Source organism: Aptenodytes patagonicus, chromosome 1, assembly GCF_965638725.1.
Source record: "Aptenodytes patagonicus chromosome 1, bAptPat1.pri.cur, whole genome shotgun sequence".
Lineage (NCBI taxonomy): Eukaryota > Metazoa > Chordata > Aves > Sphenisciformes > Spheniscidae > Aptenodytes > Aptenodytes patagonicus.
Window position 1 is genome coordinate 76,010,810 of NC_134949.1, and position 25,737 is coordinate 76,036,546.

Genomic DNA, 25,737 nt, shown 5'->3' on the forward strand with positions numbered 1-25,737 from the left:
ATAGATATTTTTATACATGACATTAGGATTGTTTTTCTATTAAGCACATCTCGTTATATATCTATTCAGTTTCATCAGCCCTGCTCTTTCCTAACCTGAATAATTTGATATCATTGCCTCGACATTGCTCACTGCTCGTTCCCTTTAGCACGTTTTTTTATAAACAAAAAATCCTTCCATCTGCAAAAAGAAAGCAATGGCGACCCTTTTAGGGGAAGTGGTCTGTAATACTAGAGGTGTGGGAGACAGCTATAGCATGTGACTGCTCCCAAATGTTTCTCTTTCCTCCAGTACCTCTAGCAGTGGGAAAGCTCTGTTAAACCAGAGCCACATACACAAACACATCTAGGATCAGAAACAGGGATAGACACACCTGTCCGAGAACAAGAGAGAGACAAACCTACCATCCAAGGATTTTTCAGACAAGTGAATTACTGAAGTTTTTCTAAATCATTTATGCAACAGGTTCATGTATAAGAGTGTTTCTCTTCCACTGGACATACCTTATTATTGCTCTTATAATGCTGACATTTAGGATAATTAGTCCTGCTGGGTGTAATTAGACTCATTTGGAGTTATTTCTGGAAACAGGAAATAGTGTTTTAAGAGAATACTAACAGAAAATATAATTAAAAAAACCCCCAACTTTCCCACAGGGACTCTGGAAAAGCTAGTTAACTAATGTGTGCTCGAGGTTTAAAAGTATTAAGAACTTGAAATCACCATGTATTATAAAATCTCTCTAACCTCAAAAGGCTGAGTTTCATATGATTCACATAGATTTGAAATGAACTAAGGTCAGAACACGTTGGATCACCCTACAGAAAACAGCATAGAACTGGTGAGAAACATATATTGAATAGGACAAAGATCAGATAAAAATAAACTAATAGAGCCAGAAGTAGGTGAAGGGCTAACCTCTACCCCTTGTGCCAAAGTTAGCAAATGTAATGACAATATGTCACTGTCTATCCTTCTCCCCTCTCCTTAACCCTCCTGGCAAGAGCCACCAAAGAGCCAAAACCAGCAGAGATCTCAAGGCCTAACCAAAATGGGAATTCTCTCCGAGAACATCCTGCCAAGTAATTCTCACTATGTTCTGCTCCTTCTATAGAAATACTGGGCTGGCTTTGACAGCTCAGAAAACCAAGAGAGATGAATCCTACTTTTCACAGACACAGGCACAAAGCACACAGCCCTGTGAAACCAGCTATTTGAAAACACGGAACACAGACAAGTGAAGAAGAGGGTATAACCACACACACAAAACACTCACGATTTGCCTCCAAGACCAGATCAAGATGAAGATTTTGAGTAACTGTGTGTGCATGTGATTAATTTGGGCATTAAATTTGTCCACCTTCGTCAGGTATAATCCATTCGTGTGGCACATGAACTTGGAAGTGTATGATTTACAGCATACAAATTCGTCATAAATCACCCCATAACCATTCTCTACTCAAAAGACTAAAGAAAACTTTATTTCAGATTTCAGGTAATCAGCTATTTTTTTGTAACAGCTTACTATAGATTATCACATAGTTTACTTTTTTCAGTTTCACAAAATTATGATAAAACAGCCCACATTATCTAAGATTTTTTTGGAATATACTAGGCAATTTAAAGTAAAAAGACAAGCGCTCACATGACCAAAAGAGATTTTTCCAAAATTAGCCCACTATAACAAAAATGACCACTGAAAACTAGTCTGAGTGAACTACACACCTCTAATAAAAGGCAATCACGGTGCCAGGATATGTACTGAAACAACAGTCATTGGCAAAAGATACTACACTTTTGAAGCCTGCCCAGAACCCAGGATTTCCCCTTTAAGGTGACTGTTAAAGTTATTCTCTGCCCCTCTGACACCCCTAAATCCTTCATATGATTGAGGATCTTGTGTAAAAATCAAGAGGAGTAGTTAAGACATCCCTCGTGCTACTTTAGTTTATAGTTAGGCTTTCCCTTGCAGTGTGACCAATATAAATCTGAACCTTTCAGGCAGCAGATTGTGCATCTCCCATATCCTTGAACCGGCTTTTTGTAAATAATCTCTAGAGCTCTTTTATTCTTCATATTCTTCCTATATGTCCCATGTAAGATTATACCACCTTTTTCTAAACGAGAATTTGTCACAGTGAAAACACTTACATATCAGCTACCATTTCTTTCTGCCCATTACCAACACTCATCCAAAAGTGTTTCTGCATTTATTTTTACCCCAAATTTGTACATGTATCAGACCCCCAATGCATATGCGGCACATTCAGCAAGCAGCTGAAACATTAGAAGAGTTCTTGATTCAAACAGTAAACTACAAACAGTACTGCCAACTCGTATTTCTATTGTAATTGCATTTACTCATATTTTTGTGTTCTCTAACGTAAAAGGAATGGGAACCAAGTTCGTCACAGTCACCTTGTTTAAAGCTAGCTATTCACAGGAAACTGTTCTTGAAGTCAAAATCGGCGAGTTACTTGACGATGACAAAGTGAAGTAACTGAAAACTTGGCCAATTCTATATGACATTATCAAACCTGAATTGTTCATCCAATCTGGACTTCTGAAGCTTTACCGCATAGTCTATAAAACTAAAATAATTCATCTATCTGTACCAAAGTCCATAGTTCTGTCCAAAATGTGGCTCCCCTGTTATCAAAGTCTGTGGGATTTATCCAGCACAGAACCCTAAAGCCTCACTGAATGGAAATACTTAAATGATAACTTAGAGCTGATTAGTACAGTAAACTATTCACCTGTTAACCTTGCTACTGTAGATAGGTGGTAAAAGAATTTCAGTTTAAAATTTTGCTTTGTAAAAGGAAGTAACACACAAAGTTAATCAACAGAGGGCAATATATCAGGTGATATTATATTGGGAGTGTCTATTTAGCAGAGAAACAAAATAAAATGACAAGCCATTATTATTCACCTCAGTAGTAATTGCCTGTGTACCACGGGTATTCTTTATTTTTTAGCATAACCCAAGGCAGAACCTGACTCACTGATAAATAACAGGATTGAAAACTGATGCATATTTTTAGTGTCAGTTCTACAACTTTTTACAGATAGCTGAGTTCTTTAAATCAAGACACAGTAAAAATTGTATTGTACATAAATACAAACATACATATACACCAGCTTTAAATTAACACGCTAAAAATTGTCTAAATATATACTTTATATAAACTCACAATCATGTTTTGGGTTTTTTTAAACAGCAGTTACTTTTCCATACAATAAAGATTTTTTTATTTTATTTTTAATCATTAGTGGTTGTAATAAAGCCTTCACAGAAAGAAACCGAGTTTCTGCAAAGGAAAGATCTCAAAGTTAATGGGAAATTTAACTCCAAATTTGGCAAAGCATTTGGGTATGTTAATTTAAGCACTTCAATAAACCCCAATATAAACAGATTCAAAGATAAGAGGCACAATTCCAAATGCCATTTAATTATTTATGAGCTTAAAATTGAACACATGCTTAAGTGCTTTTCTTAACTAATATTAACTGGTTTTATAGTAACTGAGATGTCTTAAAAATGTAGGAAGAAGTTTGATAGTTATTTTACACCTGACCTCTCCAGCATATGCTAAAACTCTTCCTTACTAGGGACGAATCCTGTAAAAAGCAAGCACACAACTACAACATCATATTGACATTTGATAGAGGAAGTGTTAATAAAATGAGTAAAACTGACAGAAATTTTTTTTTTTTTTAAATCTGAATTACAAATCCTCAAGTAATGCAAAACCACTGATCCCTGAAAATATTCGGATTATGAAATAAAGACGCATCATTCCTGTAGGACAGATGTAATGATTAAGAGTAGATTTACAGGACACTACCTTTTGTAGCATTCCTTCCATTGCACTTAAATGGCTTGTAAAACAATCATGAATATGATCATGATTATCAGCATACAATCATGAATATCAGCACTTAAAGTGGGACCTTTAATTAGAGGGAAACATCTTTTTAACTCTACTGCAATGTAGAACTTGAAAGATAAGCCATCCTTTGGGATACAGACTTACTGAGAGAGGAAGGGGAGAAGAAAAGCGGGATTGACCAACTGTGTTACTCTTTTTTCATTAGTTCCTTATTTCCTCTCCTGCTGTTCTCGTTTCCCTTCCTGCTGAACTCACGTCTTCCATTTGCCTTCTTGCAGCGTTCACTTTTTCTAGTAACAGGAATATGTGTTCTACAAACTCCCGGACAGCTCCACAGCCACCGTTGCTTTTACAAATATAACCAGCAGCCTTCTGAGCAACTGCACAAGCATCAGCAGGCACACCACTCATGCCAGCTTTCTTCAGGCATTCCACATCAGACTCTTCATTTCCTATTGAGAAAGATGGCAGACAAGGCAAAATATCACAGAAGGGAAAAACAGAAGGGAAAAACTGAGCAAACTCAGTATTTTTCTGTGTACATATTAATCTATTTCTTAGAATTTGTATTCTTGCCACAGTTTTCATCTCAGCAGCTCAACAGCACTTTGCACGTTTGAGTCAGTTCTCAGAAAATCTTAGTGATACATGTAAATGCTGATCACACTTCACACAATCTTCAGGCAAGAGAATGGTACTTTTAAGTACCAAAATTATCTGAGCAACTGAATAAGCATTTGCAGGACTATACGCTTAAGCCGTCACTGAAATATAGTTTTGTACTGAATCATACGGCTTTCAGTTTTATTCTGTCCATTTCTTGTTTCCATTTCAGAATATAATCTATACAATATCCATCTGAAATGAACTAGAATCAGTTAAAAATTGTGAGCTGTAACTGTATGCTTGTGTAATATCAAAAGCTTTCCTAAATCCCATTATAAAAACAGCTAAGACTTCCCTTACCAAATTAGACACTTATTCATCAATGCCTTTAATATTTAGATTGTACCCTAACAAGCCTTAAAATACGTACCTGCTTTTGGTGATTGTGTGCTGTAATTTGCACATCAATCCCATTAAGTTTAGTGTATTAACAAAGGCCAAAGTGTTTTGAAGCTGAGCAGCACTATGAAGTTTGCATGTGTGTGTGCTATATGAAATTTTACTACCAAAAAAAAAAAAGGAACTGACCTAAGTAAGCAACTTCTTTCCAGCTCAAACCCATGTCTTTTTGCCAGTCCTCCAGAACTTGTAATTTATTTGTTGCACTAACTTTTGCTACACATCCCAGCTGCATGGCTGACAGTGTTTTTGAACAATCTCTTTCAGAGATGAGTCGAACCTATTAAAATAAAGTCAAGTTAGAGTAAATTCTACATACAAAGAAATAAGACATGTAAGTTGATTTATTAAAAAAACAGTACAAGTTTTGCTCATAGAAGCTCTCTCAGATATGAGAAAACATTGAATAACTGGTTTCTTCAATCAGAACTCAGAGCAGAAGTGGTTAGCATCCAAACCCACATTACAGTCTTGAAGTTGCTTTGGGAAAGTGAAACACCATTCTGTAGGCTTCCCTGAGGTTCAAAAAAAGAAATTTACATTTGTCTTTTTAAATGCAATGTGTACCAAATAAAATACTGGGTATCACAGTACAGTGGCATGCTGACCATAGTGCAATACCACCTAATTAAGCCACAATAGGGAATAAGAGAATTCCCAAGGAAGACTTCTGTAATATTTGTAGAATATTATGAAGTATTTTCCATGACTCCCACCTAATATATCATTTTATTTACAGTAGGACTTCAGAGCATCAACAGAACACTAAACAGACTGAAGGAGCACAGCACATTAACCTCCAAAAGTTCATTCCAAATTTGAAATTTCAGAAACAACGTACAAGGTAGGCTAAAAACAGAAGATTACTGCAGCAGTAGTAATCAGAAAACCAAGTTTTCTGTTTAAGCTGTGGACAAGCTGTCCTGGTTTCGGCAGGGATAGAGTTAATTTCCTTCCTAGTAGCTGGTGCAGTGCTGTGTTTTGGATTTAGGGTGAGAATAATGTTGATAACACACCAATGTTTTAGTTGTTGCTAAGTAGTGCTTACACTAGTCAAGGACTTTTCAGCTGCCCATGCTCTACCGACTGAGAAGGCTGCAGGTGCACGGGGGGCTGGGAGGGGGTACAGCCAGGACAGCTGACCCCAACTGGCCAAAGGGATATTCCATACCATGTGATGTCATGCTCAGCAGATAAAGCTGGGGGAAGAAGAAGGAAGGCGGGGGGACATTCAGAGTGATGGCGTTTGTCTGCCCAAGTAACCGTTACGTGTGATGGAGCCCTGCTTTCCTGGGGATGGCTGCACACCTGCCTGCTGATGGGAAGTAGTGAATGAATTCCTTGTTTTGCTTTGCTTGCGTGTGCGTCTTTTGCTTTACCTATTGAACTGTCTTTATCTCAAACCACGAGTTTTCTCACTTTTACTCTTCGGATTCTCTCCCCCATCCCACTGGGGGGGAATGAGCGAGCAGCTGTGTGGTGCTTAGTTGCTGGCTGAGGTTAAACCACGACACAGGCTTACCTTCCTTAATTGCTTTTAAACACTAACAAATACTTGGCACTGATTTTAAGTGCAAAATGAACAGGAGTGGTGCACAAAGCAAGAGTACATCAGCAACACATACTAGAAATACATAAAGTGCAGCACAAAGATCAGGAGGTTTTTAATGAAAGATTCCAAGTCACAGCAAGTATGGAAATGGGCTCCCACAGGCAACAAAATAATGATTACAAGATTCCTTTCCCTTTTGCCTCACAGAAAATGAAGCTGAGGGAGTTTTGAAAAACCATCTACTCCATTTCACTGCCCCAAGGCAGCAACAGCTGCATCAAAGTATGTCATGAATGTCTCGTCTAACCTGTTATAAAAAAAAAATCCTACAATAGAGACTCCAAAAAATGTATCTGGAGAAGTCTACTTGGGGTATAGCCACCTTTGTCTTATCCATATTTATCTCCATCTGCAACAGGACTGAGTTAAGGCTCTTTGAAGGCAGCCTAAATCTGTACTTTGTTCTTACCCCCAAAAATTCTTCTAGCTATATCAAAGGCAGCAGCACAGACAGAAAATAGCCAGGAAGCTAATTTTACATAAATGCAAGCAAATATTCAGATCAGCAGAATTTAGTAGCAGTAATAATAATCAATAATAATAATAGTAGCCATGTTACAGTCTGTGTTGTTTCAGTTTTTCATTTACACTGAGTTCTTACAACTTCAAAGCACGTAAGTTATGGTTAAAACAAATACGCAGACAAAAGTGTTTGGGGGGTTGATTTCCCCTCTGCAACAATCATGGGTGATCTAGGATGAACCAAGTAATTTGCCTGGGTATTTCTTCCTCTTCTATAGCCAAGAGATAACAACATATCCCTGCTTGGTAAAGCTGACTTCTAATTAATGAGTGTCTAGGCTACACAGAACACTATGATTGGTGCTAGCAAAACACCATAAAAATTTCTTCCCACATTTTTCCAGGACACAAAGAGAAAGATGCTATAGCTACTAGGAATGAGGTTGAGAACCTTCTCAAACCACTTATTTTCCTCTAAGGGATCTGAGAACAACATTTGCCCCAACCCTGAACCAATGTATTATGCTGCTTGATCACAAGTAGTCTGAAGAAACTTCAATTTATATGCTGCAGGGTTTGAGAATCTTTTCATGTTCAGGTTACATCAGAAATAAAGCCTCACACTTCAGAACGCCACTCACCTGGATTCCTCTTTTCTTTAATAGATCGATACCAACAATATCTCTATAATCGTAGGAGACCATTTCCTTCTGATCTTCTGTCACATAAATGCGACCATTTGTCAGGCATCCATCAATACTGCAAACCAATAGCTTCACCTCTTTTAATGGCTCTTTGCCAAAATATCCAAAGCTAGACAAAGAAATTATCTTTTTAGGATGGAAGTTTTTGCACGCTCCAAACCCAAATATTTCAAATACAACTATGATCTTCAGACAGAACAATCAGCTTTGAAATTCTTTTTTTCTAATGTCTTTTCTCATCTTCTTCACTCTCTAACTACATTCTCCCTCTTCAAAGAAAAAAACAGAATGATCCAAAAGACAGCTCAGTTATGCTCTCCATTTAAAAATTAGGATGAGATTTATTTCCTTAGCATAAGAGATTATGTTCTGTAGCATTTATCTGGGGCAAAACCAAAATGGAGTGAAGGCTGAAAAAGGCACAGAAAACATATTCCATTTCCACCCATTATTTCCTTAGAGACATGCAGAGTAGCTGCAAAGAAAAGGCAGCTGGCAAGATGTAATCAGCTTATGCCGTCTACATGAACACTCTCAGTCATGTGCATCAGTAAATGTGGTCCAGACCATGGAAGCCTAGGACAACTCAGCTGGAAAAGCCAGAGGTGATGCTAACACATTGCTATGGTATAGTGGGGCTTACACTTTTCCCCAAGCTGAACTTTAAAAAACAAAAAACCCATATAGCAAAGGTAATTCAGATGATTTCAAAGGAGACAGGAAAAAATGATGGGCGGAAATAAAGTTGTCCAATTATCTTTGATCTTGATTATTTACATTATGTACATTATGAATTCACATGACCATATTTTGAAACAATAAGTGATATCAAAGAAATAAAAAGTGCTTTTACCTCAGTACTCTCTGCTCTGCAATAGGCCAATCAATGTCTATATCAATATCCACACTGTGCTCCGCACGCATTTCATAGTAGGCCATTTTACCACCCTAAATAAAATAGAACCCATTAAAATTTTCTGCTTGGGTCAATACAGGTACAAAACTGTACAATTTGGTACCATGTAATGAAAGCTAAGTATCTGGTTACACAGTGGTCACAGTAGCTTAAATATAAGTGAACCATCAATAATGATGTTTTGCCAGTGACGCAGAACCAAGCATTTGAAACAACTTTCTATAGGCAATGGTTAGTAAGTATTTTCATTTTACAACCAGAGAAAGCGTGCAAGAAAGATGTTATGCATTATAGTCATTACATCACTCTGATTTCACTAGGTCTTTTAATACAGTAAAATAGTAATACCTTCATCATTTACTTAGTAAGACTATGCTTATTTTTTGTTTGCTATCTACACAAAGACTTAATTTTAATTGGAAAAATATCTGCCACACCCCAATGTAATTAAAAAACCCTAAAAGCCCTGATCCTCAGAGGGCCCAACCTTCATAAGATGTAGAATTCAGCACAATTGTGCTATCCAGATCAATGCTTGGAAGTCCATACAGCACTAGCCGGCACTGCATGGGTCTGTGCAAATACAGAGACCTAAAGCTAGTATCTCTGCATTAGTGAGGTATCTGGAAAAGAGAGAAATAAGAACCTGGTACTCTTGACGTACCTAGTAAGATATTCCAGTTAGAAATATGGAAATATCTACATTGGGCTTTTTTTCAGTTCTGCTGACAAACTTTGGAAATGATCTGCAAGATGGAGAACTTGTCTTGCATGAGAAAACTAAGAGACTATATTTGTAGACAAACAAAATGAAAGCTGAAGTAAATACATTTGTTCTGCATTACTACACTGGGACGTAAACATCAGGAAAGGGAAGACAACTGTTCAGGTTACAGCACAAAATCTGCTTAAGACTAAACTGGCCGAGAATACAAGTTTATAGATTATGAGAAGCCTGTAACACTGCATGAAGGTCAGTCTCACACCCTTAGTAACACTAAAATGAGTTATTAGATACGCACTTACATCCTGGCGAACTGATGTGAAACTCAGTATCGTATTGTTTTAGGCTTATAGCTATATACTGCTCAATATTATTTGTATAAATTTGTTTGCTGTGGAGGATGCTGTTACTGGAACTGCCCTAGCTACAGCTAGCCCTGTTAAGTCACACATAATAGGCAAACTGTCCTGAGGTCAAAGTGCTGTTACTTCATACTGACTGCATCAGAAATAGAAATACATTACTAAATTCAGAACCCTCTATAACAAGAGTAAAAAATGTATTATTCTAAAGAGCATGAAAACCAGAAGCACTAACCTGCAAGTAGCCTTTCTCAATCAAATGTCTCTTGGCAAAATAAAATGAGCCATTTTCATACAGCTCCCCAGGCCAATCTTGCCTCCGGTACCGTTTTGCTGGATTCAGGTTTTGGGGCTCTGTCATTTTGTTTTCTGTTACCGGAGAAAAATGACAAAATAAGCTTTCCAGAATCACTGTAACTCCAGTTCAGAGTCACTTAACTTTCTTTAAATAGCTTTCTGTTGAAAAATTAAGGACACAATTCAGTCCCCAACTTCTTTCATTATTGCCTCTCGTTGCTTACTTTATAAAGAATCACTGGATTGCTTGCTCTTTCTTGGAACTGCGGATAACAAACTGGAGGACTGCCCTGCATTTCTAGCAGTGAAAAAGGAAATTTTTCATTCTGACTTAAAAAAAAAAAAAAAAACAAAAAAACAAAACCTGAGAGGTCATCAGCTCCAAAACTGGTTCCTAAAAGGAGTAGGGGGGGACATTCTTCTAGACTGTCTTTGCCAATATGAAAGAAATAGTATACTCTTTCCGTACTCTATCTCTTAGTACACAATGGGAAGGGGTTTAACTCGCAGTGAGGGTAAACACAAAAAAACCATTCAGCTACCTACACCTAAAACCAGGAATGCCCCAAATGAACTCCGAGAGCTGATAGGACCAACCTGAAATCTGGAAGGTGAAAAAAAGAGCATATGAGAAGAAATTTTGCCTGTGAAAACATCATGGCACTTCCCCAAAATACTTTCTATTTAAGGATACACATATTAACTTTTCGAAGTGGTTTAATCAGTGTCCTCAAATAAACAAACAAGGGTCTTTGAACAAACATGATCCCATAAGATCCCATACTGCTATCAATGCCAGTAGTGCATGCAGCAGAAACTGAACCAGGGACCAGAGACTTCTGTCCTTACGCCACCCAAATTCACACGCACAAAGCAGCTAAAATTCACCAGGTTTCATGATCTAGTAACCATGAAAAAGTTAGAGGGCATTCTCAAACACCCAAAACATCTTGAGGCTTTAGTATATACACACACCTTGTATTTCATAAATACACTAGAGCTTTGTGCTCAATGAAGTAAACATTTCCAGTCAGAGAGAGACACCTTTCTCTTTCAGGGTGCATCAATATTAAACCTTAATGCAGAAGGAACAACAGAAATACATAGGAAAAGATATAAAACTCTTTTAACATAATCCGTACTTTAAAGCCATCGGGGGGGGGGGGGGGGGGGGGGGGGGGGGGGAAGAAAAAAAAAAAAGAGTACAATACTAAACTGTATAATGTCCTGTGAATCACTGTCACCTGAAACACCACGCTCCTGGAAAGGCCATTTGCTTTTACCCTTAAGCTACTAATCTTTGCACAATGTGTTCCTTGTTCTCCTCGCATATACTCCTTGCAACTGAATGATTCTTTATCTCTCGCCACATCAAAAGACTTTAGATGTCATTTTATACTACAGAATCATTTGCTCTTTTAGGTAAGCCTTGAGGCTTTTTTGTTTTAATAATCTACCTATAGAGACTAGGTGGCACACAATCACTTCAGAAAGCCACACGGTATAGTCTTTCACAGATATCCATTCTAGCATCTCAAGATGCAAAGTGGACTTTCACTTGGTTGCCTAAAGTGCAATCCACAGAACCCTAAACTGCCATCCACGACTTCAATACTCCTTTTATACTTTACAAACAAACCGTGTCATGTTATTTCTCCTCTTATGAGGAACAATGAGAATGTTCATGTTATCTGTTTATTCCAAACAAAGGCCTAACTTTTATTCCAACTTATCTTTAATATCAAGCTTCATTTATTTTGCATGCTCTTTTACAGCATGATGCTTTGCAAACCATATAAAATGCTTCAGATGAAATTTTTTCATCTCAACAGAATAAATGTAATGTCTGAGTAACACATTCATTTTTTTAAAAATAAAAACAACGATGTGGCAGTATCTGCACTAACCATTTTGAGAGAAAGAAGCAAACATTTCTGCTTTAATCACAAAAACAACATAGATAATGTGTGGAATAGTTCTTTGTACAAGAACAAAAGGTACTTCTACAGCTACAACAAGGTACAATCTTTATTTGTAAGTAAAGACTTCAGTCTTTAGTCATCTTGGCAACTGTACCCGAGAGGCATATTTTCTCGGGGAAAAACAGTCATATTCTTCTGTATGAGCTAATTAACATGAGTTCAGCCCTCATGACCCAAAGGCAGTTTGCAATTTGACGTAAGTCAGCAGCCAAATTAGCAGGCTGACACAAACCCTAGGTCTCCAGGCTAAGAGGTTGCCATCCCATCTTCACTAAGACTTTACCTCACATTATTTGCCATTTGTTAGCTACTGCATAGTAAGCACAAACACCTTCCCAGTTAAGACAGGACCTCAGTGTCATGTCTACATACACATGAATACCTGCCAAGCAGAAGTTTACACGTGAAGTTTTTGGGAGCTATATTTTGAGCCTAGGCAAGTTAATAACATTTTAATTTTCAATACTTTATCACTTCTACAAAACAATTACAGAAAGGCTGAGCAATGATCAGTGATATCAAAACAGCACTACTTAAAAGGAATTTCTAAGCCATCTCACACCTCTCCAAGAACTCAGCCCCTGCCTCTGATACGACTTGCTAATGTAAATACCATGGGTATGAAAATAAATCATTTGAAAAAAATTTTGATTAAGTATAACTGTAACCAGAAACACCTAAATATTACCTCCTTTTTTTACCTCGCTCCATCTAAATTGATGCCGTCTCACAACAGAGAAGACAGAATCAAACCCCTCCTTCTGGATCAGATCTGCCACTTTTATAAGATCACTGGGATGCAAACAGGGAGATGTTGCTTGTATATTTCCTACAATATCAACCTCTAAAGAAAAACAAACAAACATTTATGAAACAATGAATATTTTTAATACACAACTGCAAAGTATGGTATGAGTGGATGCCACAAAAAAGGAGAAACTTTCTAGCTTTTATTTACTAGAGGCTTTACTTATTTTTCTAAATAAGTGCATCATCCCTCTGGGGCTACAGCATATTTCATTACTGATTTACCATGATGATGATTAAGAAACTCTCTGATAGCTTCTAGAGAAGTTGAGGAGTCTTGAGATACTTCGGGGCTTCTGCGATGAACTCGAGCACCAAACTGCTTTGCAACCTTCTCAATTTCATCATGGTCTGTAGAAACCCATACACTGTTGGCAGACAGTGACAGAAATGAATATAAAGAACAACTCCCAGCATTGTTGACTTGCCTGCCATAATCTAACCTGAACAACACCCTGGCTTATATATGTATTACACCTTGCAATGAAAGGAACTAGTTCTTATATTTGCGTTAGTAAAACTATCCCCGTCAGTCCAACAAGCAACTTTAAACAATAGGGATAGAACACACACATTCACTAGGTTGTAAAATCTCAAGCCTGGGTTGCACTTCAATTTAATACTGTAGAGTGCTTGATCTACCACATACGTAGGAAACTTAAGCAACATAAAATTCAGTTACCAGAAAAATCCAGTGTCAGCACATCACAATTTATTAGGCATGCTAGCAGATCAATGAATTATGAATGAGTTGAACGAGGCATTCAAAATCATTTAAGAGTTCAGAAACAAGGCTGACAAGTAAACTGCCACACAGTTAGAAGATTAGCTTATTCTGCAAGTGGTCTAAAATGTGTTAATTAGGCTCCATGCAATCTCAGAGAAAGAGCTGTTCAAGTTACAATCACGTGTTTTGGCACAGAAAACCTTCAATACTGGTAAAGCAAGACTGTGATTGTTCAGGGATAATAAACATTTACAAAAGGAAGGGCTAGATCTGAGTATTATGTGAAGATAAACACTAGCTGAGCACTGTGAGGCCACTGCTGCCATCATTGTGACAAAAAAGCATGTGAGATATAAAAACAAAAATTATGAAAAATAACCCTTCTCTCAGCAACACTGGCATTCTCAATGCACTGTACATAGCAAATGGTGCTTTAGTTAAGTTCTTCCATCCAAAGACATCATGGGATCATCAGAATAAAAATATGTACGACAGCAACGCCAAGTCACACCCATGTGAACAAATGCAGAAGAGGTATTTTCCATAAACTGCTTCAGGCTGTTTAATATACATACCTGTTAAATATACACTCCCCATTCATCTAACAGAGTTTTGTTGTGCAACATGTACCCCGGCAGCACAGCTGTTTCAAAGGGGACTAGAAAACCTAGTGCACTTCCATCTAATGCACCTGTTCTGCCTCAAAGTTAGGCTACATAACCCTAACTGGCTTCCTGTTGGGCAAATTCAGATGCCAAATAGAAAATGAGGAGGTCACTCGAACCACCGTATCCACCACAGGTCATTAAGCAATATGGATTCACATGCATTAAATAATTATCAGTAACCTAGGTCAGAAATGTTCTTGACTGCTTCTTTATTAAAAATAAAACCAAGTCAGCGATGCTTCCTCTACTTTTCAGATACAGCAAAAAAGATTTTCCAGAATAGATGACGGTACAGCAGCTATGAGATACAGAAGACTCGTGCCTACTTCCAGCTCTGAATCTAGCTGGGCTACATTTCTACTTGACTATATCAAGTCACCGCTCTGAACGTAATGCAGTAGGTTTGCACTGGGAACTTGCACCTAGGTGTGCTACATACCAAGTGCATCCTAACCATGCACTGGTTTTAACTAAGTTTATGTGTGTATGTGTGTAGAAAATTCTCAGTTTTGTTCTGGCAGAAAAAAGAAATTTGTAATGCCCATATTCTTAAGACTAACAACATACTTGTTTCTATCTAGCTCTAATTATTGCTACCAAAGTTTCATGCACTTTGCCACAAACTGAGCTTGTGTGCCACATGGGCACACACGATTATTGCCTTCCACTCAACATTTATGAGACTGCCTCCGACGTGCTGTGTCCAGCTGTGGGCTCCCCGATACAAGAAAGAAAAACTGGAGCAAGCCCATCAGAGAGCTAGCACGATGACTGGGGCCTGGGAGCACATGCATGCCAGGAGAAGCTGCAAGAGCTGTCTTGATTCAGTCTTGCAAAGAGAAGGCAAGGGGGCAACTTTATTGCCGTCTTCAAGTACCTAGGGGGCAGGTAGAAAGAAAACAGAGAACCTTTTCCTAGACAAGCGCAGTAAGAGGACACGGACGCACACCGCAAGAACAGAAGTGCCAATTAGGTATCGCAAAACAATTTTTCACTATGAGGGCTGTCAGTCCCTGGAACCGGTGCCTGGAAAGGCCATGGGGTCTCCATCCTTAGAGATACCCAAGCTCAGCTCTGTGCGGCCCTGAGCAACCCTAACCAGCCCCGCTTTGCGCAGTGGGTGGGACCAGACGACCACCAACCGAAGTCACCCTGTGATTCAATGATTCACAGCAGATTAGCTACAGCCTGGCAGTTTCATTTAATGCAGCCATCTTAATAAAGTAAAAACATCAACGCTTACTAGCAAACATCGTCAACTAGCAGCTCCCAACCACGAATCAGAACAACTTTAATCTCAAACCACCGTGTTGTACGACTGATTCCTTCACTCCTTCGCAGCTCACCCTCAGCAGGAAGGGACAGCGGAGTTCACGGCGGGGTGCGGCCCGCGTGCCCTGCGCCACGCCCTGCCCTGCCCGATCCTTAACCTGGTGCCACGTTAACTGCACCCCCTTGTCTTCGGCGAGGATCCCCTACCACACACCCGCCCCATTCACCAACCCGGAGGAGCAGTTTCAGCGAGGCTACAGAGGGGAGACCAGCCCCCCCCCCACTACAACGGCTGCCGTTAGCAGTTCAACCGGGACTCCGGCGCCAAGCCTCGGAGCCTGGCTGGGAGAAACCGGCTGGGAAGGGAGGGCTGCCCGGCGAGCCTGCTGCGGGCAGGGGCCCCTCCCCGCGCCGAGGCCCCCCCGGCACCCCCGTCCCGACTTGGGACCCCGCCTCCTGCCACCGCTGCGCCAGGCCCGGGCTGCGCGCCCTGGCGGGCGGGGGGACGCGCAGCCCACCCTCCCGCTGGGGGGCGGGAGGGGAGACGGCGCATGCGCACCTGTGGAAGACGCCGGCGTCCACGGCGGCGCGCAGCACCCAGCCGATGAGCGGCACCCCCGCCAGCAGCTTGATGTTCTTCAGCGGGATCCCCTTGCTGCCGCCGCGCGCCAGCACCAGGGCGGCCAGGTGGGCGCGCGGCCGCCCCTCCCCCGCCGGCAGCGCGCGGGAGCCCCCCGCGCCCGCCTCCATGCCGCGCTCCGCTCCTCGCCCCCAACCCACCCCACCCCCGCCGTGCCCTGCCACGCGCCCTTCCCCGCGCCGAGCGCGCATGCTGGGAAGTGTAGTCCTGCGGGGCGGGGCGCCGGCCCTGCCGCGCCTGCGTGCAGGGAGGGGGAGGGCACGCGGGGCGGGAGGCCGTTGAGGGGGCGTGGCGGAGGAGGGGCGGCGGCAGGGCGGAGGGCGGGGGTGGGGGCGGCTGTCTGGATGTAGGGGTCTGGCACCCAGAACGCCTCAGTTTGGGGGAGGTGGGGGTGAGGCGCCCGCCCTCCTGCCTGTGAAGGGAGGGCGCGGTACCCCTTTTTGGCACGGGGTACCCCGCAAAGCCCTGTCCTGGGCGGGGGGGGAGGGAGGCGCCCAGCGCGTCTCCTCAGGTAACGCTTTCGAGGCGGGATGGAGGGTCTCTAGCGCCCTGCGGTGCGAGTGTGGCCCCGCTCTCTCTGTTTAATACTTTACGCATGTGAAAAAAAAGCTGGTGAAAGGTGCGGCTGCGTTTCCTGCCGGCACGTAACGGCGTGGCTATAAGGTGATCAGCTCTGGTACTGGCAAGCCCTCGCAGCTGGGAGCCGAGCATGCGCTGCAGCCGCGTCTGCAGAGCTGCACAAGCACCAGGCGACCGCATTTAGTAGTTTTTCGACATCGACCAGCATAAATCCTCAGCCTTCGGTGGTTTCCCCTGCGTCATGCCCTTCCCGCGTGAGGAGTCCCGGCAGAGGGCAGAGTAGTCTCACCGGAGCCTTTTTACGTGGGAAGGGAAACCTTCCCTCGCTCCTCGCTTCTGTTTTCCACCTCCTAAAAAGTGTGTTAAAGCATAAAAACACCCGATGTTAAGTTATACGAACTTACCTATAGAAACGGGATGGACAAAATAATGTGGTAATACACTACCAGTGTAAGGCTGCACAGGAATTTGGTTTTTAATGTAATTTGGAAAATGGAAAGTAGAGGCTGTTGAACAGCATCGTAAAGTCACTCCTGGAGACTCGGGGTCTCAGTCCATAATGGAAACGTATCACATGCAGTTCACTGAAGTCGTCCTCAGGTTATTTAAGATGTGTTGTGGAGCAGAAGGACCTCATCTACCACTGCCAAAGGAAACGCTCCCAGTTATATTCAGCTGTGGGCAGGCATTTTAGAAGAATAATCATTGGGGGTTTTGTTTTTTCTTTCTGAAGTGGGCATCTGTTCAAAGAAACCCAGCAGAGAGAGGCAGCTTGCTCTTCTACTACGCAGATCAAGGCAGCACCTTTCAGGCCTCTTTTTTTTGGATGAGATTGAAACTAGTAGCTGTAAGCTGCTAAGTACTGTATTTCCTGCAGGCCACTTTCCATGCACTTAATTTTGAAATTTTTTTACCTCTAGAGTTTCAAGCCTTTGTCACATCTAAGTTCCTACCTGTTTAGCACTACGCTTCTGTTAGAGGTTGCTGTGCCCACAACAGACCGAATTCAACAGAACATGTTCCTGAACAAGACCAACTTCAGTGCAAAGTCTGGTGGTCTTGCTGAGAGCTGCCAACTCTGCTGTACAGGCAGGAATCTCCAGGAGGGTCTAAAAAAAGTGCTGTCAGTGCTAACTTTGTAACCTGGCACAACTAGTTTGCTAGATCCTGCCTGTTAACTCTTTTAGACATAGATGTAACAAAAAGGAATATCAAATGCCTGCCAAACTTCTGAACAAACACAACAGCTACAGGGTGCACTTCTGCCGCAAACAAGGGTCCTTTTTGTTGAGAAGAAAGATACCGGTCCTTTTGAGGTCAGTTTTATGGACTGACTTTTACTCTAAATCATATGATTTTGTGCAGTTGTCTGAAAAATTCCTTTAAAGTAGCCAGAGATGGCACCTGTATAGTGTATTATGTTACAAAGAAAATATACAAGGCGTTAACAACTGAAGAATGAGAAATCATACGCTGTATTAAATCTCTTTCAGAGTTTCTTAGAGAATTGTTACAATATTCAAAATACCTACATGTTAAGCAGCAGTGGGTTAAAACCAGCTGTATTTTGGTTCATCACATTGTGAAAATTGGACGTTTTATCAATAATAATATTTCAGCTACATAATTCGGTTCAGTACTTTCTCGTAGTCCAGGAATATCCCAAGCAGGGAGCTGAGTCGGGATTCAACTTTCATTTACAGAGAAAAGAAATGGCATTAGAAGATCTGGCATACATCATAGATCTTGTAGATGAGGTTCATCTAGTAAGGATTTTTTTTACAAGTCTGTGCATAATTAAAACCTCTTTAATTTTTTTTTTTTCTCTTCACATCAAAAGCAAATCTTTTACTCATAGGGCTGAAATGGTCCTCAAGCAAGTATCTTAAATACCTTTGTCCTTCTTCATAGACATGTATCTAACCCAGTCCTAATGACTATCAGTAATGTTGACTGCATAACTTGTCCAGGCAGTCTAGAGATTCATATGATAGCAAAGCTTTTCCTAGTCTGTACTGAATCTTCTTTTCTGCAATGTAAGTCCATTAATTCCTGTCTTATCCGAAACAGATCTAGAGAATAGATTATTTCCTATCTTTCTTCAGCAGGCATATGTGTATTTGAAAACAGGCACCATCTCAACTCCTAGACTTTTCCTTTTCAGGATCATACCCATTAGTTCAGTCCTTCTCCTAGTTCAAATCTTCCAGACTTCCGATCATCGCCATTATTCTCCTCTGGACTGCTTATAATGTAGTACTCAAAATTAAGCAGCATATTGCAAGTGAGCAAAGCAGAAGGATGACTACTTCACATACCTTGAAGGTTGTACTCTCATTTATACATCTCTGTATAATTTACCTTTTCTTGCACAAGATTGAAATAATTCAGCCAGTGGTTCACGATGTCCTAAGATTTGTTTCTGCAAGAACTGGTACATAGCCAGATACTTCCAACCTCTGTCTTTGCATCTGGCTGTATCTGCCCAAATGCAGTATTTTGCATTTATTCCTACAGCAACCAGATCTGTCCCCACCTTAAAATATTTTCATGTAAACCACATTCCTCTAGTTTATTTACTTGAAAGCTATGTGAGACCTTGTCAAGAGTTTTACTAAGCTTAAGATACATGGTATCTACTCCATCTTCCTCTAGCCACAGGCCTGGTTTTGTAGATTGAAATTACACTGATTTGACTTGTTCTAGGTAAGTTATTATTGACTGCTATTAATTGCTTTGATTTCTTTTATGTACTTACCAAAACTTGTTGATTATTTATTCCAGCATTTTTTTCCCAGGATCAAGTGTTCGACTAATGGTTCAAATGCCTCTGTATCAAAATTTTAGTTCAGATCAAGAGTGCACTTCTGAACTGAGTCTCAAAGCACGTAAACTGTTACTGTGTCACCCTACTTGCTAAAACAGACATAGCAGATAGTTCCCAGGCTCTTCCTTTCCCACCATGTTTAACACAGGGGGCATTTTATGCTTTCTAGTCTCGGTGACTCTACCTGGTACTGAGATTTCGTCAGCCAGCTGCTTCGGTGTCCAAGGATGAAACTCAGCTCTGAGCTAGTTTGAGTACATATTACTCACCTAAATACATTCTGACTTGTTTCTTCCGTATTTGTACTGACATCTTGCTCCTGAAGGGACTGCGTGGGTAACAGCACTCAGTGAGAAAAGAACATTTGCTATTCTAATAATAGAGCAGCGAAGAACAAAACAAAGAATATAATGCTTTCCGCTTCTTTGGAACATGTACCCTGTTTTATGTAATCATGAAGTGGCTTGCAGGCACAGGTTTCCCAGCATAGAGGAAAGGGTTTCAGCTCTCTCATTGCCACTAGCTAGTGCAGCACACATTCCCACATCACATAGCGTGGTCAAGGTCTTGTGACTGTACAGCCTGCCTGCCCCTAGCCTATCATGCCCGACTGTCCCTGAACAAGTAGGGCCAAACTGGCTCACTTCAAGGAAATACTGGTACGCTAGTAAAATTAGCAGGAATAAATCTATTTTAAAAACATGTTCCATGCCATATGATTCCATTGGGGATAATAAAATCAGTGAATTTCCTTTCTGGCCACAGTTCAGTTGCTATAAAGTATCACGTTGTAGTTTCTCTCAAGAAAGAAGTCCATTCATTCAAGTCTGTGAGTAAGAGCAAATCAACAAAACTGGGGGTGTTCAGTAGGTCTGTGCTGAGGTGTTGCTGTGATCACTGTTCAAAGGTTATAATCTACTGACAGGGAGCACATCGTGGAACTTAGGCTATTAATTAGAGAAATGTTTTGTTATGCAGTGTGTAACTTATTAATGTGTATCAGGCGTAGCTGAACAAGCAACCTCACTGGTAATGACAGCTGGGGTCTGCTTTCAAACTAACACCCTCTAAATTGCCAGTCATGAGATCTACCCTGCCCTTTCATCTTCCGAATTGCCAGTCTTGAGATCTGCTCCGCCCTTTCTGACATTCACACTGGTCACAACACTGTGCTTAGGCTTTAAGACAGGAAAAGTATATAATAGTGATTCTTTGAAGCTCACATTGGACTTCATGAGCATAGCCTTGGGGTATGTTGATGAAAGCCCAACACCTTAAAAAACAATGGTAAAACTGCTGTTGACCTAACTGGGGCTAGGATTTAACTTAGCGTGTATGAAGCCTAATTTGGTTTATGTCAGTAGGGCTCCATAAGTAACTGTGCAGGTGGGTCCAGTTGCAGGGTCCTGTCTTTTTCTAGGACATATCTAACTTCATGAGTACTGTAGAAACAGATAAGAAAGACTCAATGGAAGCACGTAATGGAAACCTCTGGTAGAGATTTAGGGATGCACTACATCTGGGTAAACTGGAAGTTACTCTTTCTAGGCCTCTCTGCAGCAACAGGAAAGTTCAGAGATCCAGATCTCCTTTCCTGGCACTGAACCATGGATAGCTCCAGTGAAATCCATGGAGTTATGCTGGAGTCAAACCAGTGTAAAGGAAATAAGGAATGGGCCTGAGAAAGTCAAGCAAATCACCTGTTCCTGTTATCAGAAGCTTCATGCGAGTCTTGGGCTAATATAGTCTGTCCATACATGAGAGTTAGATGAATAAAGGTTAACGTATGTTTATAAAAAAGGCCAAGGAAGTGTTCAAGGGTCTGAGATTTCTTAAAAGCAGACAGGAAAGAATATGATTACTTAGAGCTTACACTTGACTTGGTGTATTACTTGGACTTTCTGCAGAAATGAAATGGAGCAAACTACTTTGCTGCAGAGTGCTGAAAAGCAGTGTTTAATTCAATGCCTGCTGGATGGATTGTTTTCCCTTTGGCCATCTCATGTACACAGAAGAAATCAGAGAGAACTGAAATATGTATATTTAAGAGTAATTTCAAACTGCTGAAGTGAAGTCTATTATTATTACTAATACTATTACATTATTTGACAAATGGTGTTGACATTACCTGTCTGGCTATAAAATAATTATTAATTCTTGTAATAATAACACTGATTTATATTTAATTTTTGCCATAAAAGAATCCAAATAACTTTGTAAATCAAATCAATGTTGCAAACGTTTACACTTACACATAATTTTTTATACCATGACTTACATTTATCCTACCTAAATCCAGGCATCTAAATGAGGCAATAAGCTGAAAGCCTGAAAACCTCAGGTTCTTTGTATAGCCAAAAAGGAAGCATACATTCATGTATCCTTCAGAAGGTACCTTTAGAGAACAGTTGAAGGCACCCAAACTTTGAGTTGCCCTCTAAAGAGGGTACATCAGCAGCTTTCTCCAGCTGGAAAATGAGTTTTAGCAGTGCTAGTTATTCCATGATACTCAGCTTTTTCAGATGCCAGGTTAGTGTGTCCTGATTACATGGGCAAGGTTAAGTTTATAGCCAGGTGTGCAAGCAGAAAGAATTTTTCCCCTAGTTCAGACTTGCAAAGACCTTTGTTACCTTGATTGTTGTTTTTTAAATTTTCTTCTGTAGTGTGATTTAGTTGTGATCCTCCCTAAAACCTTCCTCAAAAGTTCCCTCCTACTTAAAGGACTTAGTACATGAATGATATTTTCTTCCTGTAATTGGTGGCTTTCACTCTTTTTATTCCAATTCGCATGCCTTGTTACAGTGTCAGGAAATTTCATGGTTCGGCATTTTGCGATTTTTTTTACTAACCCTCTATCACACTCATGACCAGGTGACTTTTTCTAGCCTATTGTTCTTACATCTTCCCTCCATTAACTAGCCTGTGGGAGGCTAGCTGAGCCCCAAAAATGTGAGATAGTTGTCGCCAGCTGGTAAAGCAAAGGACCAAAAATCCTGCCTGGTTTTCCTTCTTAGGCTGAAACTGTGAAGAAACGTTGAGGGAAATGGAGCTCTTTAATGAAAAGAAGGAGAAACAGAGAGGACATGATAGTAATCCTCACACAAGTAAAAGATTGCTGCAAGAAAAAAGAAAAAATCTTTGTCACGTCAGCGTGCTTAGGACAAGAAGTTACAGGCTTGAGCTACATCACAGGGTATTCAGGCTAGCTATTAGAAATGGTAATCGGAAGGGCAATTACACTATATGCATTGCTTAGGGAGGATGTGACATCTCCCTCATTGGCAGCTGACACTGACATGGTGTTAGGATTTGTTCTAGGTACCGTTGGGTGACCTAAACAATCTTTTTAGGTCCATTCCAGCCCCCTTTCTTATTTTATTAAAATTATGACTTGCAAGGAAGACAATCTAACCAAGAAAACAGAGAGAGAAGAACCCCAAACCCGCTATCACACACAAGTCTTGGAGAAGATTACAACAGAGAGGAATTAAAAGAGGTGAGGGAGTCAAGGGACATGGGAATGTAAGTTAAAAAAAAAAAGGAAAATTCATCATAACAAAACCTAGTGCTAGATCTTAGCGAAAGGGAACTTTTTATTTATTTACAAAATCTCTGTGTAAGTTGATGCTATGCACTAACATTCCCTCAAATATTTCACTCACTCACAGTCCCGTATAACATAGTTACAAGCACCTACCTGCGTCTCCCTGGCAAGGATCACTGTGTGCAACATAGATAGCAAAGGACACTCTCTGTCAAGTGTTTATTATTTTTCTGGGGTTATTCTTGATTGACAACAATGAACTTGGTTTTTGACAGATCTTTGATCCCTTTAGGAATCAATGCTTGTCCTTTGTTTCGGCATCTTGCTTGCTTCAGCCTCCATAAATTTTAGGCAAAGTTGCTGGTTTTGCCCATTTTTTCTTGTTTGTTTGAAACGTATGTCTGTTTCTCTGACAGGCCAGTGGGAAAAGAAGTGCTGTCTGTCATATGCTGCAGCCTTGTTGCCATCCTCCTGTTGTGAGGATGCAGCATCTTCTGCTGACAAGTCATCTTGTCCTGTGGTCTTATCAGAGTGCGGGCCTTGTGGGCTTGAGTGCAGGCCTTTGGGCTTGACCTTGACATCACACTACTCAATTTTGCTGCTGAGAACAGCATCAAGGGAATGGTGTTCTTCATTATCAGCCCAGGCTATTCTTTTACCCCTTGTTCTGTCTCATCTGGTGCTTTCACACACATATGTTTCCATTCATACCGTGTTCATAACACTCAATATTTTTTTGTTACAAATCTTTACAACTTTAGCAGCCAGCTCACTCATTTTGTCTGTGCACTGGGTCATTAAACAGCTTATCTGCCTGAGTCCATAAACATCCTCAATCTGCTACCGCTGTTTGCCCACAAAATATGTCAAAACTATTTATGAAATGCATGTTTATTTTACACATTAACAAATTATTTCACTTGAAGCACAGGAATCTGTATATAGTGCCTCCCTTTTGCCCGACACCAAACATCCCTGACTGCTGCTAATGTTTTTGGTCTGCCAAATGCAAGGCTTTGTGTGTTGCTTCTCAGCAGAGGAGAAATCCACAATTTGAAATTGTGGCCTAATCATAAAATCATTTAGGTTGGAAAAGACCTCTAAGGTCATCATGTCCAACCATTAACCTAACACTGCCAAGTCCACCACTAAACCATGTCCCTAAGCACCACATCTACACGTCTTTTAAATACCTCCAGGGGTGGTGACTCAACCACTTCCCCAGGCAGCCTGTTCCAATGCTTGACAACCCTTTGGGTGAAGAAATTTTTCCTCATGTCCAATCTAAACCTCCCCTGGCGCAACTTGAGGCTGTTTCCTCTCGTCCTATCGTTTGTTACTTGGGAGAAGAGACTGACACCCACCTCGCTACAACCTCCTTTCAGGTAGTTGTAGAGCGCGATAAGGTCTCCCCTCAGCCTCCTTTTCTCCAGGCTAAACAGTCCCAGTTCCCTCAGCCGCTCCTCATAAGACTTGTTCCCTAGACCCTTCACCAGGTTCTTTGGACACGCTCCAGCACCTCAATGTCTTTCTTGTAGTGAGGGGCCCAAAACTGAACACAGTATTCGAGGTGCGGCCTCACCAGTGCTGAGTACAGGGGCACGATCACTTCCCTACTCCTGCTGGCCACACTATTTCTGATACAGGCCAGGATGCCATTGGCCTTCTTGGCCGCCTGGGCACACTGCCGGCTCATGTTCAGCCAGCTGTCAACCAACACCCCCAGGTCCTTTTCCGACAGGCAGCTTTCCAGCCACTCTTCCCCAAGCCTGTAGCACTGCATGGGGTTGTTGTGACCCAAGTGCAGGACCTGGCACTTAGCCTTGTGAACGTCATACAATTGGCCTTGGCCCATGGATCCAGCCTGTCCAGGTCCCTCTGCAGAGCCTTCCTACCCTCGAGCAGATCAACACTCCTGCCCAGCTTGGTGTCATCTGCAAACTGACTGAGGGTGCACTTGATCCCCTCATCCAGATCATTGGTAAAGATATTAAACAGAACTGGCCCCAATACTGAGCCCTGGGGAACACTGCTCGTGACTGGCCGCCAACTGGATTTAACTCCATTCACCACAACTTTGGGCCTGCCCATTCAGCCAGTTTTTTACCCAGCGAAGAGTACGCCCGTCCAAGCCATGAGCAGCCAGTTTCTCCAGGACAATGCTGGAGACTAAAGTCTAGGTAGACAACATCCACAGCCTTTCCCTCACCCACTAGGTGGGTCACCTTGTCACAGAAGGAGATCAGGTTAGTCAAGCAGGACCTGCCTTTCATAAACCTGTGCTGACTGGGCCTGATCACCTGCTTGATGGCGTTCCAAATGATCTGCTCCACAACCTTCCCTGGCACCAAGGTCAGACTGACAAGCCTGTAGTTCCCCGGATCCTCCTTCCGGCCCTTCTTGTAGATGGGCATCATATTTGCTAACCTCCAGTCAACTGGGACCTCCCTGGTTAGCCAGGACTGCTGATAAATGATGGAAAATGCCTTGGTGAGCACTTCCACCAGCTCCCTCAGTACCCTTGGGTGGATCCCATCCGGCCGCATAGACTTGTGTGTGTCTAAGTGGTGGAGCAGGTTGCTAACCATTTCCCCTTGGATTATGGGGGCTTCATTCTGCTCCCTGTCCCTGTCTTCCAGCTCAGGGGACTGGGTAC

At 41.4% G+C, this 25,737-nt stretch overlaps 1 protein-coding gene across 1 annotated transcript; it reads right to left on the reverse strand.

The window, feature by feature from the left end:
• Positions 1-1,451: 1,451 nt before the first annotated feature.
• CMAS (cytidine monophosphate N-acetylneuraminic acid synthetase) lies at positions 1,452-16,241 on the reverse strand. The gene is given in 9 exon segments (XM_076328603.1): positions 1,452-4,130; positions 4,133-4,345; positions 5,088-5,238; positions 7,674-7,845; positions 8,590-8,684; positions 9,974-10,107; positions 12,706-12,861; positions 13,050-13,192; positions 16,051-16,241. Coding segments are annotated over 9 exon segments (1,305 nt in total). The 3' UTR covers positions 1,452-4,080.
• Between the last annotated feature and the right edge of the window lie 9,496 nt (positions 16,242-25,737).